Source organism: Triturus cristatus, chromosome 4_1 (assembly GCF_964204655.1).
Source record: "Triturus cristatus chromosome 4_1, aTriCri1.1, whole genome shotgun sequence".
Taxonomy (NCBI): Eukaryota; Metazoa; Chordata; class Amphibia; order Caudata; family Salamandridae; genus Triturus; species Triturus cristatus.
Window position 1 is genome coordinate 230,113,859 of NC_140585.1, and position 17,882 is coordinate 230,131,740.

The 17,882-nt window shown below is 44.8% G+C and overlaps 1 protein-coding gene across 5 annotated transcripts in view; it reads right to left on the reverse strand.

Annotated features, from left to right (window-relative positions):
* LOC146854158 (aldo-keto reductase family 1 member C1-like) overlaps nt 1-15,487 on the reverse strand; it is a 204,494-nt gene extending 189,007 nt beyond the window's left edge. Inside the window, exon 1 of one of the 5 annotated variants that reach the window (XM_085651938.1) lies at nt 15,391-15,487. Coding sequence is in view for 1 of the 5 variants with exons in the window: in XM_085651934.1 (XP_085508060.1) it covers nt 15,377-15,423 (47 nt within the window). In the remaining 4 variants the exon portion in view is untranslated. Of the gene's footprint in view, nt 1-15,376 lie in introns of all 5 variants that reach the window. The other 4 variants (XM_085651936.1, XM_085651935.1, XM_085651934.1 and 1 more) reach the window with 4 other exon arrangements.
* Between the last annotated feature and the right edge of the window lie 2,395 nt (nt 15,488-17,882).

A 17,882-nucleotide genomic window follows, 5' to 3' on the forward strand; every position in this document is an offset into this window, starting at 1 on the left:
TGTGTCATAGGCCAGGCTTTAATAGCGATGGCCTGATGCAGTAAAAAGTTACCGACATAGATAAGGATTGGTTGCGGTTGGCGCGAAGCAGACTGGTTTGCTTGGTTGAGAAAAAGTGGCAGCCGATGAGCTTGTTGAATTTGAGTACCAGTCTGCTAGATCAGGGAAAGCTTTCTGGAATGTTTGTACAATGAATGCTCGTGGGTCTGAGCCTTCTCTGCTTTCCGGAATCCCAAATATTCTCAGGTTATTCCGACGTTGCCGGTTTTTCAAATCTTCCAACTTTCCTTGTAAATCATTGAGTTTGGCATTGTGATCCCGAAGTAAATTGGTTCTTTATTGTCGGACAGTCTTTGCTGTATTGTCATCACCTCAGCTGTAAGTTCAGACACCTTTCTGGTTACTGTGACCAATGATTGTTGAAGCATAGCATTATCCACCCTAAGTTGTGTGTAGTGTTCATGCGCCTCAGATCTATGTGCTGTTAGCACTTGCATGATTGAGGCTAGAGAGGGTCGTGATGCTAATGCCGCTCCCGGTGTAGTTGCAGCTATCGGAACATTCATTATCATAGAAACCTCCTTTACTAATTGTGTCGACTCAGAGGGTTCGAGAGCATAAGAAGTATTAATAAATAGCTGTTCCTTTGTGGGCTGAAGAGAAAAAGTATTTTGACAACCTGTAGCTGCTGAGTTTTGTACTAAACAAGAGCCAGACAGTTGTGAGACAATAGCTTTAACTTCCCCCTTCGAGGTTACCCATTTCCGTAGAGGGCTGCCTTGATCATTTATTTTGGTTTTAGATTGTGCTATCGTCACTGCGCCCCCTTGCTTAAGGAATAAGTTACTATTGAGCTCAATAGCTTTCTTGCCGGTTCTAATTTGTTTAGCAGCTTTAAGATTGCGTCTTTTCTTTTTAGTAGATTTAGAGTAGTGAGTCTCCTCAGGTGAGAAGCCAAATGTGTCGTCAATATTCGTCAATATTCGCTGAGGGAAAAGACGAAGATGGAACATCGGCTTGTAGCTCAATATGCTCAGCCTGCTCACTATTTTGTTTAGCAGGACCCACGATAGGTATTTCCACTATTCGCTGAGCTGTCCTTCCACTTGATTCCATTTCAGTATTTACTAGCTCACTTGATGGACCATTTACCGGTAACCGATTGCTTTGCGTGTTATTTTGCGTATTTGCAATAAAACCAGTTAAAGTGGAGTCTGCCAGTGCTGGTAGCTGGTCTATAGGCTGTGTTAACGTATTATTTGTTATAGGACCTCCGTCAATCATATGTCTCTTGTCTGTTGGCAACACAGAGGAACCAGAAATAACATTGGCGTCATCACTCACCTCAAGTCAAAAGGTCGCGAGTGAGTCTGTTGCGTATTCACAGTATCAGCAGGGCTCGAAAAATGTACTCGACCGCTCGCAAATGCGAGTGATTTTTTTGAAGGCCGAGCCAGTTTTCACGCCAACTTGACCGGCCTGGCGAGTGCTATCTGCCACTGCAGTAGCAGGTGAAGGCTCTAGGGGGCAGCACGCACCACCTAGCATAGTGGTGGTGGTGCGGTGTAGGCTCTAGGGGGCAGCAGGGTACGACGCCAATCAAGTGGTGGTGCGGTGAAGGCTCTAGGCGGCAGCAGGGTACGACGCCAATCAAGTGCACGCACCACCTAACATAGTGGTGGTGGTGTGGTACGGTGCCTATCGTTTTGTGGGTCCCAGGGCCGTCAATCGTGTAGCGCGCGAAAGCGCTACCAATGACGGCCCTAGACATCATTTTGGCCTGCCCCCGCGCTGTGCTGCCCAAAGTGCAGCAGTGACGCAGCACACCACCACGCGCTCTCTTCAGTGGAGTCGGGAGTGCAGGGCGATTTGGCTTGCCGTCTAGGAGAGGTGAGTCGCAGTTTTTTCCATTATGTATATATGATTATGGTGATGTTGGGGGATATAACGCAGATAGCATAGGAATTGAATGTTCAGGAAGATGTGAAATTAGATAGAGGTCTGAAACCAGCATCTAGAATCTACCCTAAAACAAATACTTTGTACCAGCTATGTGAAGGGCACAGTGGAAACTGATTTTTCTAAAGTTTGGATACCTACGAAGCCCAAAGGCTTCTACATGTGTAGAATATGCTCCATCCATCATCTGGGGTACAAAAGAAACACCAAATTCAAGTACAACACAACTAGGGAATATACAATTGAATAGTTTGTAAATTGTAATACGTGTTTCACTGTATATGTAGATGGTTGTGTATATGAAAAAATATATGTGTGGAGCAGCATTAGATGTTTAAAATCATGTATCTCCTCCCCCTCCACAAGCGTCTCGGCCCCCTCCCTGGACCCCGGTCCCCCAAAGCGCATCCAGCTTCGGCTCCCCCTCCTCTGGGAGACAGCTTCCTTTGCTCGCTTATCCTTTTCCTTTCTGTTCCTCTATTCTTTCTGACTACTTCTTCTCTCCTTCCTACGTTACCTGTTTTTGCTCTTCTTCAATATGGCAGAAGTTTTTTAATATTATCGCAAAGTGTGGTATCTTCTCTTCATGTGCTGGGAGTTTCATTATAGCTTGGGCACTACCCATCAGGATCCTTCTGTATCCGCAACTGTTGTATTACCCTACTCTTCCCCTGGATCTCTGGATTCGGGGCTTTTGTACCTTTGTTCTCCCCCTATGCCTCTCCTAGGCCTAAGACTTTTGCTCCTGCTGTGAATGACTTGGGAGGGTCCCATGCTCTCCATCGTACTTGGTTACCATAATGGTGGGGGTGGGGGGTTACCCTGAAGGGTCACTTTTACACTGTCTTGCTGTACCACCCTAGCTTATGATGCCTAATCGCTGTTGTTCTTACTATGCCATATGTCTCTATATGCTTGCTTTCAATAAACAGATGTTAAACAAAAAATCCTGAATACAAGAACATGTCAGAGCGATTAGACAAAAGGGCGATGAATATCCAGTGGCCACATTTATACATTAATAATAATAATAATAGTATGTCAGTTTTTGTTCTGGTTTGATGCTGGGACAGGCTCCGCTCGCTCAGACTACTCAGTTGACAGACAGTGGAACCCGTCCGTAAATTATAAAGTTGTGGGCAATATTGTGAAGCACCTGAGTTGGAACCAATAATTGTGCAGGCTAGGCTTACATTAAATATTCATCTCCCTCGACCCGATAATAACTTAAGAATAGACCAAGAACCCCCTTCAGTTTAACCCCCTTTCGGAACATCGTGCTAAAGGGCTGCATTTTGACCAACTTTTTAATTATTATTTGTTCTTCTTGAAAGCGTCCGGTCCTTTTTTGTGGTTTCTCATTAGTGCTGCATTTGGCCCGTGCGTTTTTAATATTTCCCTAATCTCTTCACGATGCTTGGGCTGCACAGTAATTACGGCAAAGCGCTTTCTCCAGCAGCAGGGGCCTGCAATTGTTTACAGTGCGTGCGCCCATATAGAAACTGTTTAAAAACAGGTTTGTGACGCTTTTCACGGATGAAGAGTCTGATTTTGGTGTTTATGCGGCGTAGGGTTTCATGTATACTTGCACTTAAATGTCCGTACTTCTGTCAGTGCAAGAGCCTTCACAAATAAAGTTAAGGACTGTAAGTAAGGTTTGCAATAAGTAATGAAAGGTTGCGTGAATGTATCCTTTCATGTGCCACCATAACACAGAATAACATTCATTCTGCGCCTATACCCCTCCGTCGTGCAATTTTGAAGCGGCCTAATTGCTGGAGGCGTACTTTTTTGCAACTTCAAGTGACAGCAAGCTATAATTCATTACCACTCACTGGCCGTAGCTAATTCTGGGACCTTAAAGAGAGCCCCTTTCACTTGAATCTAGACAGGAGAACGGGTTATCTGAAGATACAAAGGATATTAAATGAAATGTCTTCCCAGAGCTTATAATAATCCTGCTTATGCAAGTTGCATTAGAACATTGTGTGGTGAATGTACTATGCTGACACTGTTTCTCGTTGCTCAAGTGGGTGTAATTTGTGAATATTTGTATGTTTCCCTCACCTTCATTGCTTGATTTTGCTCACAAGAAAGTGTCACTCATCACCTCTAAGGTGAGGATTATGCAGATTGTGTGACCGCTAATTACGACACCCCCAGTTTCCCCCCAAAAAGTACGTTTAGGCCCAGAGTTAGGCTTTGGGAGGGGGGAGTGAGCTTCACTATCGTAGATGTTGTTTCCGTAAAAAGATTATGGGGTATTTTTTGCCATGTATGTTCGCAGAAACGTTCACCACGGCACTTTGATACACACATCTTAGGGAGGTACTGGGTGATAAATTAATAAAATTTGCTGTTAATTTGGTTGACCAACGTTTTCTTGGGTTGTTGGCGCTGCAAATGATTTGTAAAAAATTCATATGCGATCAATTTGTGGGTCGAGTGCATTGATGTTAGGTCGAGTACAAAAGTCTACTCACTCGACCTGCAGGTCAAGTAAGATTTTTTAGATTTGTCGAGGAGCCCTGCCGTCCTCCATCTAAGTGGATAGCAGCCATTCCTCCTGAAATGGTCACCAGCTCAACCTCCTTAGCGAGTTCACGCATCACCTCAGGCAAGTTGCTGAATTCACGTTGCACCGCTTCCATGACAATCTCTGCCATGGCGGCTTCAGGGGCGGCAGGGAGGAAATCTGTAGCCTTCCCTGACTGAAGCCATCTCATCACCGGTCTGCCCACCCACGGTGTGCTCTTCTTGATTCCACCGTCGGTCATATCCGTAGCGGTTTTGAAAGCAGCGCTGAAAGCGGCAGAGATCGCCGCGGAGTTCCGGGCTACACGTCCAGTCCGCTGCACATTCAATTTCGGAGGGGCCATAGGCTGCCGAGCTGGAGAGGCCGGAAAAAAGTGAGCAGGTAGACTGGACAAGTAGAAAACAGAACACCTCTGAACGCTTCGTTCGCTACGACAATCCATACAGCTCCAGGTGTCTCCAAAAAGGAAGAATGTATGGGCGCCCAACCGTAGCATTTAGAGTGAGTGATATGGCTTGTGCTGTTTAGTTTGAGCCGTTACATCTTTGTATCAAAAGAAATGTTCTCCCCACTCTCTACCTGCCGTTAGCAGAGCAGTACTACATGCATTTTCCTCATAGAATTCAAGAGCTCTCAGTGGGCGCTGCTACTCACGGTGGAGTCAATCCGCCATCGTCCTTTTCGGAAAAGAACATTGTTACATAGTTACATCAGTTACTAGAGCATAGCATAACATAGAGAAAAGGAACGTGATTACAAAATTACATCAATTACTAGAGCAAAAATGATATAGAAACAAGTCCTCTAGAGCATAGAAGGAAGAGGGGGAAAAGGTAAAGGGGCTGGGAAGCAGATCGGGTCAGGTTGACCGGACATGAATGATAGTACTTCAGGGGACACCAAGAAGTCAGAGAAGTGAGTCAACAAACCGAAGGGTGTCCAGAAATGATAACATCCCATGACGGACTCCCTCACTGCGACGGATCACCTTAGAAATGGAACGGGTCCAAAGGAGGGGGCGAAAGGGTGCCTCACTGTGACCATACAAGAAGCGTGGTGTGGGTATCCCAGGAGGGGGCCGACTTAAGGCAAAGGTCAGTCAGGAGGAAACAAGGCGCTGACCAGCAATATGAATCGATCAGGGAGTCTGTCGAAATCAACAGGATGGAGGATCCAGGTCAAGGACCCCAAGACTTCTTAACTAAAATGGCGGGATTGCAGGTATACAAAAATCCGATCGAAAAGCCAACAAGGGAACTTACCCCATGGAGCAGGGCTGAATGGGAAGGCAGCCACAGTATCTGGCAGGAGGAAGGCTGAAAATCGCCTATTTCTCTTGGGTTGTGCCTCCATTAAACCAGCTGTATAGTCAGGGGAAGTTAGCGCGGGCACCCAGGCAGCAGCTCCGGAAGAGGAAGTAAGCTGCAGAGTGAGGAGGGTGCGCTCACTGGAAAACGAAAAGGGAGAACAAGCTCTGTGGTACAGGACAGCAGCGAAGTGGGATACTCGATGCTGCTTTGTCGGAGGAACAAGACTTGTGTGTCCCAGCCGCTTTCCCAGAAAGGAGTAGAGGGGTGCCAGGCAACAGTGGTCAAGCCCGGAAGGCAGGCGACTGCCGGAGGGGTGATCCCCAGCCATCTCCTCCATAACTACCAGGGCAGCTCAACCGGGCATCAGCAGTGTTGAATAGGATCCGCTATCGGCAACTTTTTTGATTTCATCGGAAGGCGAGGGAAAAAAGGCGACGTAGCAGGGAGACAAGAAACAGTGCCCAAGTCCAGAGGGTAGGTGATGGCCGAGGGGGAGATCCGCTGCCAATTTCCTCTATAACTACCAAGGTCTCCACCGGGCATCGGCCATGTTGCTGGGGCTCCGTTGACGGTAGATTTTCATGCTCCTCAAGAAGTTGTTGAATCATCAGTTAAAATTCAATCGAGGGAATTGTAGAAATCAGAGGGCAACAGTCCATCGATCCCCAGGGGTGTAGAAGGTCCAGGGGGGTTGATTCCAGGGGAAAAAGCCAAAAAGGCAATCCCTAGCCAGGGAGCTCTGGTCGGCGCTCCTCACCTGTCGGCCATCTTGGATCAATCTTCGATGCATGTGTACGCATGCTGTTAGCAGTTTATAGTTTGTACGCCATACCACAGTCATACCATAATATACTATACAATACATCCCAGGACAAACAACACCATGCCATACTATGCAGTACCAGACCACAACATACCATATTATCCAAAAGCAAACAATAGCATACCATAAAATGCCATACCATACTATACAATAACAGGACATGCCATACAATACAATGATCGCCCATATCAAATCTAACCACATTATATCAAAATATACAATTACAAGCCATGCCTTAACATACTATACAATAACAGCTCATACCATTCCATCCCATCCCATACTGTACAATGACCAATGACAGGCTGTACTGTGGCGTAAGTTACGACTCTGGTGTAAGTCTATAAGGTGTGCTTTCTCATCCACGGGCGACACAGGTTAACTTGGTTCAATGCACCAGCAATGAATGTGAAAGACAGGTTATTGTAGCCCCGCGGAACATTAATCATGTGTTACTGAAATCTTGTAGCTGCTTTTACGTTACTAACAATCCCTAGGAAGGGATTAGGGGCACCGTGGTAACAGTAACAAACCTGTTTTATAATTCACAATATCACACACACACACTACACATAGAAGAATTAACACTTTTAAGTAAAAGCATTTATTACTACAGGAACAGTCTGATGCCCAGTAAATCTAAAACAACTGCACAGAATATTATAAAAACAGCAAGAAGTAATGTTGTTAATAACAAAAATAAAATTAGCATTTCTAACATTGTTAAGATGTAATTTAGAGCCTAACACCCTTACATCTACTTCTTTGTGCTATACTAAGAGACCATGGAAGGCACAGCGACTTGCAGTTTTAGTTTCTTATGGAGAAGAGACACACTGCATACCTTGTTGGCAGCAAAGGCTGTCTTTATCAATTGCACAAAGACAGTGTTCCCTGAGAAGGGCAAACACATGATGTGGTAGCAGTCACTCTTCCTCCGGGACTCTGATTTATCAGCTTCAGACGACATGTGGTATCTGCGAAGTGTGCTGGCAGTAGGTAAGCCCGCCTCTTGCAGAATCTCATGCAATAATCTGGGCAAAGGACCTCTCCTGACAAGTGGCACTTCTTATATACTACATCTAATCAGAAATTGAAATTTCTGACAGAAGTGTAGGAATGTCTGGCGTAGATTAAGTGGATCAAGGCTTAATCCAGTCCACCATATCCCTGTTGTTGCTTGCTCAGTCCACTCCCAAACCCCCTCACTCTTTATTGCAAGCCCACCCCGTCCTGCCAGAAAAAAACACCCAAAACTCATGTCAAGATGCTACAAAGATGCAAATGACACTGTTCTCTGCTTTGCTTGGCCTTGTTGGCACCGTCTTCATGTGGGGCGAACTTCAGCTCAAATGTAAGATAAGTAAACTTTGTGTTTTGGAGAAGGCAGAGAATAATCCCGTACTAAGAAAATGGCTCACTGCCCCTACGCTGCTGCACAACATGGCTACAAGAAATTGACAAAGCCAATAGGTGAGACTCATGGCATTGTCAATGCTTGTTAATCTTTATCTCTGCCCATTGGTAATACTGTTAGAGAAATTCCCAGTCAAAACATGAAACTGAAATACTCCTCATGCATAACAAGATTTCTAGTGGCAAAGCTCCTTATTGCCCCTTGTAGTGGGCCCATGCCCGGAGTCGGTCACTCAAGCTCACAGCCTGAGCATTATTAGGGACACTAATTTGACCCTGGACGCACGAATTGCCTCTGTAGCTATATCTTACTTTTTTTAATTTAGAAATATTAAACGTAATTTCAAAGATTCACTCACAAAGTAACTGTGACTAACATATTCAAGAAAAGTTAGACTAGGGTAAGTCGATATACTTGAGCCTGCCAAAAGAGCATAGACTGGCTCCAGTTTATATTGAAACACTTTTCAAGCTGAGAAAATGTATCATGTATCAACCTACATGAGACAGGTATATTGGCTCCCAATCATTAGGCAAATTCAATTTAATGCAGGTTGCTTACTACAGAAGATTTATCATGGGAAACAACACTCTTATGTGGCTCAGAAATTTCATAAATACATGACTGTTTAAATCCACTAATAATCTTGATTTCGCCATTTCCAAATACAAACGGTAGAGTCTTCTCTGTCGCCTGCACTAAACTCTGGAACTCTCTTCCCAACTCCTTAAGAGAGCTAGAACATTTCCTGAGGTTCAGAGAGTTCCTTAAGAACAGGCTAGTTGAATAAGGACTGGGAAAGGCTGTGGGCCCGATTCACAGAAATAACTTAAGACAAAATCCTAAACTTACTACCATTTTGGTATTCACAGAAGGCACTTACTCATTTTGGTATTCACAGAAGGCACTTACTCATTTTGGTATTCACAGAAGTTAGGAGTCCTAAGTTTAGGACTCCTAAATGCCTTCTGTGAATACCGAAAGTCTTAAAATTAGGATTTTTCGCAGTTTAGTAGTAGTATAGTTAGGACTCCTAACTTTAGGTCTCCTAAATGCCTTCTGTGTATACCGAAAGTCTTAAAATTAGGATTTTTCTCAATTTAGTAGTAGTAAACTTAGGACTCCTAACTTTAGGACTCCTAAATGCCTTCTGTGAATACCGAAAGCCTTAAAATTAGGATTTTTCTGAGTTTAGTAGTAGTAAAGTTAGGAGTCCTAACTTTAGGACTCCTAAACTGAGAAAAATCCTAATTTTAAGACTTTCGGTATTCACAGAAGGCATTTAGGAGTCCTAAAGTTAGGACTCCTAACTTCTGTGAATACCGAAGTGAGTAAGTGTCTTCTGTGAATACCAAAATGAGTAAGTGTCTTTTGTGAATACGAAAATGGTAGTAAGTTTAGGATTTTGTCTTAAGTTAGTTCTGTGAATCGGGCCCTCAGAAATCTTCTTTAGACATGGCTACTTGATTAAGGATTCCACTTTTCCTAGGGCGTGTAGTACTCTGCTAGCACCTAGAGACTATAGTCTATGAGGGGTTATGTGCCTTACAAATGAAATTATTCAAATACATAAACACACATGATCACCTGTGAGTGCCCAACTCATCAGTGAGTTTAGGGGTCCTTCATTTATAAGCCAGACCTATTAGCATTGCCAATACTTGTTTCATAGCACTTTCACGCTCTGCACTTAAAACCTCAGTCTATTCCCTCCAGCTCTCTCTATGTCCCACATTGGCACACCAGATGCTGGCCTCCCTGATGCCTTGGATATCCCCTTCCACACTCCCAATGGTTTACAAACTTGTCTTCTGCTATTAGCATGGCCTCGTCGAACTAGTGCCCGGGGCTGTTTTCTTTAGTGTTGTCTGCAGCTGGAACACGAGCAGTGATACAGTTTGCAAAGGTCATTCTGGTGTGTTGCATCGAGATTGGTGCTTATGCACGTGTAGGTTTCTTTCTTGAAGTAGCGATTACTTTGAGCCGAGATCTTCTACAACTGTCTTTGAAGAGTGGGATTTCGCTCCTCTCTGGCACAAGATCACCAAGCACAAAAACTGCAATTCCACCCGTCCAGAATGACTTTCCACCTCCCACTTCCTGACATGCAATAGAAAAGCAATCTATGGCCACTTCCTGTTTCTTCCAAGCTTACCCTGTTTGTTGAAGCCGAAGGAACCTCCAACCCATCAGGCTGAGTAGGGAAACTTGAACTGTAACGAAGATGGCCTGATCTCGGAGTAATGAAGGTTACCAGTTAAATAACTGGGTCATTACCTCCTCGTCCGTCTTCCTCAGCACAGTCCTTAAACAGTGAGATGTCACCAAAGCCAATTGCTCCCTTATGTTAAAGAAATAAACACATTTCAATATAGTTCTCCTGAAGTTGTATGTATTCCATCCTTACTTTAATACCAACTGATTGTCCAGTATCACTCCCCATCCCACCCCAGTCTCATCTGTGGTCATGATTTTTGGGAGAACCCCTCCGGAGAAAATTCGCTGTCCACATTCTCTGTGGTTACCGCCACTGCAGTGCTTGGGATATTTATGTCAAAACCAAAACTCTTGAAGTTCCAATGCCGAAGTTCATGATGGACTATCAGGAAAAAGATGGAGTCTGGCTCAAGGTAGGATTATCACCGACAACAGTCTTAACCAGTCTCTGGCGGTCAGGTTTGTTTGAGTGCGCAGATTTGAAATGTTTGACACCAGTTTCTGGAAGAGGGCTCCTGTTTTCTGCGGATCTTGAGCCGCTGTTAAGTGAGGTTTATTACTCTCCACCACTCCACACACCTCCTCCCCATTTTGCTCAGCCTTAGAAACAAAAGAGGAACAGATCAGCCAGTCACCAAAATACAGGAATACCAGACAGCATTTTGCATGGAAAATCCCCACAAACTGTGCCAATATCTTGGTAAAGATTCTCAGAGAGGTGGCAGCCCGAAAGGTAGTACCTGGAACTGATAATTGTCTTTTTGTACGTCAAAGCGATAATAGTTTTGCGATGGCTGAAGTATTAGTAAGTGCAGGTATGCGGTCCATGAGACCCAGCGATGGCGGCAAATCTCCTTTTTTCACATACTGCAACACTCTCTGTAATGACATCATTTTGAATCTGACATGTGCGATAAAGGTGTTCGCTAGTTTCAGGTCTGAAGCTCCCAGATGCCTTCTGAACCAAAACGCGGACACAGTAGAAGCCTTCTCCTCTCTGTGAGGGCAGAACAGGACTATAGCTTTCTTCTGTAGTCTATCTAATAAAGCACGCCTGTTCACTTGATCCTTCGGGTGAGGTGTTGGTCGAAAGTAATTGCCCGGATCTGATTGAAATTGAGATTCCAAATCTACTCTCTCCGCTTAGGAGGATTGGAAGGTGCTGCGGCTTGAGACCAACGCTTTTCTGAAGGAGAGACCCCCTGGCCATGAACTCTCCCTCAAAAGGGCTGATTCATCATTGTAAACTGAAAGACTGTGCCAAAAGGCCCTTTAAGCGTAAAAATTTCCCGTTATTGCAGGTTTGAAGGTATTATTAGTTTTCTGTCCTCCGCCGATTTCTTTACCGGAGTCTATAATTGGTGCCGATCAATTTGAATCCTGTGAAGACAATATATATCAAGAGGTGTTTTGTGATGAATCCACCTTCCAAGACCTTATCCAAATTTGTCTTCCTGCAGCAAAGAAACTTCTGCTGCTACTTCTGACCCAATGAGTCGGATGACACATCTGACAGAAAGCAGACTTGCTGTTCCATCATTGCTATGGTAGATGTCACCCCCACCCCCGCTCCATTTGTTCTGCCCAATTTAAAAAACCCCATTAAAAATGTATTGATATGTTTAGCATATGTGGATGCTCTGATGGCGAAGTTAGAGACTGAATATACCCTCTTTTAATTGCATCTTCAAACCTTTCATGGGCTGGATCAGCTGATGACACTTCTTCAGATATAATCATGCCTTGTGAAGAAATCCTGCCATTAATGACTCAACCTTCACCTGTGATAAGGCACCTCTATAAACCCTTGCAGAGGGCATCTTTTGGCATGAAAATCGAGAAAGGTATGCTTGTCAACCTCTGTCATCACTTTACTTATGGCCCCATGCAGAGCCAATCTTTCTAGCTCTCTCCTCTGATATTGCATAAAGAAATCCTCGTCGTCCTCTTGGGCATTAGGTCGTGGACCAGGGTCAAAACGGACTCGATAATTCTCGCCCCGGTACCTACACTAACCAGGAACACACTCTGCAACTCTGGGCATTAAGCTTGCCTCATCTCTACAACGGCCCCCCACAGACGCCGGGGATGCCTGGTTTCACCTTGGAGATACCCAGAAAGGGACCATCTCACAGGGATAGCCAGGACGGGTTCCCCAGCGGTCTACAGCGACGGGACGCCCTGTTGCTGGGGTAGCTGTGCGCTTTACAAGTCTACAACATTAACATTAGCATCTGGAAATACTAACTGTTGACTCATGTGCTGAAGCGCCTTCTTTAACTCCGCCCCCTGGACGAATCTGGCCTTCATTTCCCAGTCATGAAGGCACTCAGCACTTCCAGATGGCGTTTGTTGGAAGCCCACTTTGCCGAATCTATACTGGAGCCCAGCAGTAACAATGTGGCAGACAAAGTATCCCCTGCTGCAAACAGCAACATTCATCCTGGGGATCAGCTCTTTTAAACTCAGGCTACTAGCACTTCTCATTAAACCGTCGCCATGTCAAAGTCAGGCAGCGGTCCCACCACTTGTTAGGTCTCGCCTACGCAGCGCGCATGCGCTGCATAGGAGAGAGACCTAATGCCATCGGCACAGCTTTGGGGGCAAAAACGTGCACGCGTTGCATTGCTTGCAATGGCAACGCGTGCACGTCTGGCGATTATCTTGCGGGATCGCGTGGCGCCATATGGTGTCGCCATAAGGTCGCACGCTCCCGCAAGGAAATCGCGCAGGCCCCCTCCCCCTGGTGTCACGCGAGGCGCGCGCTCCGCCAGCCACACGTACTGCTGCTTTGATATGGGCTCTCAGATCTTCAGCCCCGCTGGAATCCTTTTCACAGAGGAGCACGTGTCACCTGCTATGGCCTGGCATTTGTCTGTATGGTGTTGACAGCCTAGTATTCATCGCTTAAAATTTATAGAGACATTGCTGCACCCAAAATGTTATGTGGGGCTCTCTAGCAGCGCTCATAATTTACGTCAACCGAACTGAAGCATTTTCAATATTATATAGAACAAATCCATAGTTGTTGCTTAATTACTTTATGCAGCCAACAGCCATTGACAAAGCCAATAGTCTTGGCTTGTTGTAGGTATAATGTTACTTTTTTGTATCATATATCTGGATGCAGTGACAAACAACAAATATGCCATTAGAGCAGCACGCTATGCTAAGCACATATTTTTAGCGTACCACGCTCGTAATTACATCGACCACGCCCCTTTAGGAGACCCACCCCACACACTTTTTTCATTCCACTTAAAGCCCTACATAGGGAGTATTCCTTATTAAAGTGAACGATTTTATTGCACATACTCAGGGACCAAATTTACTTTTGTCACTGAAATCAAATACCTATAACTTAATTAGTTGTCCTTTGTTTCATCTGCCGATAGTGAAAAGCTGACTGAGGAACTGGCGCATTTGAAAATCAACTGCCGTTACAAACAGAGCTTTCTGGACAGTAATAGAGGCAGCATTTTCTGTCTGACTGTAAGGACTGTGGGTAAAAGTGGCCCTGTAATCATGGTATCTCCTCTTTTGAAATTGTGTTGCAGACACGGCTCAGAAGTGGACGAGTGGTGGGTTCAATGCACAAATCATCGCATTGATAGAGGACCCGATATCTCCCTCGTTGCCAAAAGCGTTAAACTTGTAATGTGTCTAATTGAATTGAATTGTAATGTGTCTAAATATACATATATGCACGTACGTACGTGTAGATATACAGATTGCTGCATAGTTCGTTAATGTTGCTGTCAGTTTCTTTGAAGTAATATTTCAGAAATGCGCAATGTTTATTGAATCTTTCCATTATATTGAGGGACCTGCGGGTTTAAATGTGAAGCTCGCCGGATGCAGTGCGCACGCCCCAGCATCTTGGCAGACAATGGACACGCTGCATTTGCATGGAAGGAACATGGAGCTTGGGGGAGCTTTCCCGTTCTGTTAGAACTCGTGCTGCTGGGGTGTGTACTAGGCACGTCGTACATGCTGCGATGCAAAGCAGATGGACCATGGCAGCTTGCTCCACATAAAAGTCTAATTATAATTGCATCCTTCATTTTGGTAGATTGTACTTAGTGCCAGCTAATAACCCTTATTTATGCAGTGCGTTATTGTACACAGTTTCATACACGGTGGCCCAAATGCAATCCATCTGTTGGCCTAAGGGCTGGTACAAACTTTTCCTACCAGCGTGGCCTCGCCATGCTGCAGCCTGTTCTAGGCTTTGGTATTTCCATCTAAGTGACAGTCTCCGGTTCACACCCGAAATCAAACTGCACATCTCAGCGAGAATAATTTTTGTGCGCCCCTAACCCCGTGACCACCTCCTCTGATTCTCTCACTACTACTGGTCATAAGTGCCCCATAGCTCTTCTATCCAAAGTTATTGCTAAACACACAGCCCACCCCCCCCCCCTGAGTTTGGTGCTCCCTCCACAGGTCAGCGCCCAGTACTGCCCTAAAGCCGGCCCTGAACTAACTCTCTCACTAACCCACTAACTAACTCACTCACACTCTCCAGCACTAACTAAATAACTATCACTCTCACAAACTAACTAACTCTCTCACTAACTAACTTAATTACACTCTCACTAACTAACTCACTCACACTCACTACCTAACTCACTTCCTCTAAAAAAACACTAACTCTCTTACTAACTTACTCACTCTCTCTCTCACTCACTAACTCTCTCATACTGACTAAATCTCACACTTACTCTCTCACTCTTTCTCACTAACTCTCTCTTTCACTAACTAATTAATTCTCTTACTCTCACTAACTCTCTCACTCACTCTCACTCAATAGCTAACTCTCTCACTCACTCTCTCACTAACTAACTCTTTCACTCTCACTCACTAAATCACCGCCGCTGGTGCCGTTCATCAGTTTGGCAGGACTTCATGACCTACGATGAACTGAGTCCGCTGAAGTTGGACCTCGCACTGTGCCACGCGCCAAGCACACCCAAGCGGGACATCAAGTACTGTCTACAGTTTTGTAAAGTGCTACACAGGCCTTAACGCATGATCAAATTTAGCATTTCTACATAAACGAAAACACAGGAACATTCATTTTTAGATAAAAGAAAACACAAGAAAAATGTTACTTGTTTTTGCTTGCCTCTCGTAGAAAGAAGAAACAGCAACCAGTCATAAGGCTTCGTGTCCTGTTGCATGTGTGAGGCAGTGTAAGGATGGAAGCCATCCAGGGTGGGCGGAGTCGCTGTTTGTAGGGTTGCGCCAGCGCATGCGCGCTTGCGACACACTGCTGTGTACACTAAGGGGACTGCAGCCACCCTTGCTTACCATTCGTTGGCTTATTTAGTGCTTTTCTTTGCTGCCTCCTATTATTAGTCGTGATGTGCTTTGGAGTCACTCACTTCCTGTTGTTCTATGAAGCCTTTAATTAGTCTCCCTCCCCTGATCGGGCTGCGATTCAGGTACTGTTTTCATTGTCTGGGTTTCTCCACTCTCTCCTACCCCACCACCTTAGCGCTTTCCCCATAACTTTTAGCCTTGCCGAATGGCTGAAAATTATGAAAAAATAGCGCTGTGGTGCATTATAATGCTGTGGAAAAAGCGCCATTACAATACTTCTCCCATGAAGGTGCTCACTACCTATATATACAACTTCATTTTTACTACGAGAGTGCTCACAGTCATAACATATATATGCAACTTAATTTTACAGTATGTTTTCATAAGTAACACATTGTCCCTAAAGCCTAAACCAACAATACAGAGACGTCCAAAGGAAATCTAATTTACTAAATGATCAACTGTGCTGTAGAATGTTTATTTACGGCAGGTTGGCAACTAGGGTACGTTAAGAAAGGCAACATCGCCATCTGCTGGAAGTATACTGAAAGCACTCTCAAATAAAATTTCAAGACTGGCGTCCCAAAACTTGGGCAGTGCAACAATAAAAGAGACAAATGCAAAAAGAACTAATGAGGCCCAGATCTCTGTACTGGCGTGAATGTATGACATTGTTCTGCATTCTGTCCATCAACTGGTTTTCTGCATTTGACACCCCGAGTGGCCAGACGTGGGTCCCTTGCTCTCCATGCCACTGAAATCAAGCTATCCTGGCTGAAAAGGGGTGAAACCCCGAAACCGGTCCTAGGATGCTTGTTGACAGTCCAGGGAGGACCTGACTTGGCAGTTCGGGCACAGGGTCAAGACTGATTTGCATATGGCTGGGCTCAAACTGGAACGGCATGGTGAGCAAAAAAACGATGGATTTAGGCCCAGATCTCTGGACTGGGGTGAATGTATGACATTGTTCGGCATTCTGTCCATCAACTGTTTTTTTTTGCATTTGTCACCCCGAGTGAGAAGGGTATGGCCAGACGTGGGTCCCTTGCTCTCCATGCTCCTGGAATCAAGCTATCCTGGCTGAAGAGGGGTGAAACCCCGAAACTGGTCCTAGTATGCTTGTTTCCAGTCCAGGGAGGACCTGGCATGGCAGTTGGGCTGGGAAAACTGATTTGCATATGGCTGCGTTCAAACTGGAACAGTAAGCAAAAAAAACAATGGATTTAGGCCCAAATCTCTGTAATGGGGTGAATGTATGACATTGTTCTGCATTCTGTCCATCAACTGTTTTTTTTTTACAATAAAAGAGACAAGCATTGGCATAGGCATAGCCAATAGGTCTCAGCCTTTGGGACCTTATAAGTGCTTAGCCATGCAACAGTTGATGTTGTTGCACAAAGGATATTGTGATGCATAACTAAATACTTATAAGGTCCCAATAGCGAGACCTATTGGCTATGCCAATGCTTGTTTAACTAGTGGAAAGCAGGTTTCAAGTCGAACCAAATATGGGAAACCAATTTACACAAAATTTGTTTGGTCTGCCCAAATGCACCCGCACAGATGCTTCCATTGGCCATTAAAGTTATCTAATAATGAGCAAGCAGTCCATCCAAAGCAACCCTGTAAGACACTGCCAGCGACAGACTGCTATGGTGTCTGTAGCGAGACTGCAAAAAGCTGCTAATTTCTCGTTGCATTTGTGTGAAACGAGCCTTCGTGGATTTTCTGAAAGACTTCCTGCATGTATTCCAGGAAATGTGCCCATCATTAAAGTATCTAGTGAGAAGTGCTGGCATTCCATGCAGGTGGATTCTATGGGGAAAATGTCTTGATTGCATTTTTTCAAAAACCTTAGCCTTTCATAGATCCCTTACTTTCATTGGTTATTTAATTGAAAAGGCAACATTGCCCCCCTTTCCACTTACTCAGTAGATCAGAAAAGAAGTCTCGCGAGGTTTGAGTTTGCTGGAAGGGGAACCCGTTGACACTTACTTTTTCCGCTGAAGTCTAGCTATGTAAACAGTCACAAGGTTAGGCCTTTTTGGCTTTGAAATCTGTAGTACTGAAGCTGGTATACAGGGATGGTTACAGCTTGTTCCCTCAGAGTCAGTCAAAGAAACCACTGTCGCTGACTCAGAAAAATCTGTAAATTAGGCAGGTTCTAATATACCCATTTCCTCTGTTGAAATATCTGTGGAACAGAAGACTACGTTGTATGAGACCTGCAGTATTGTGCTGACATGATCTTTTCCCCCTTAACTACTTTCCAGCTTCTAGAAGGGGTTTCCTTTC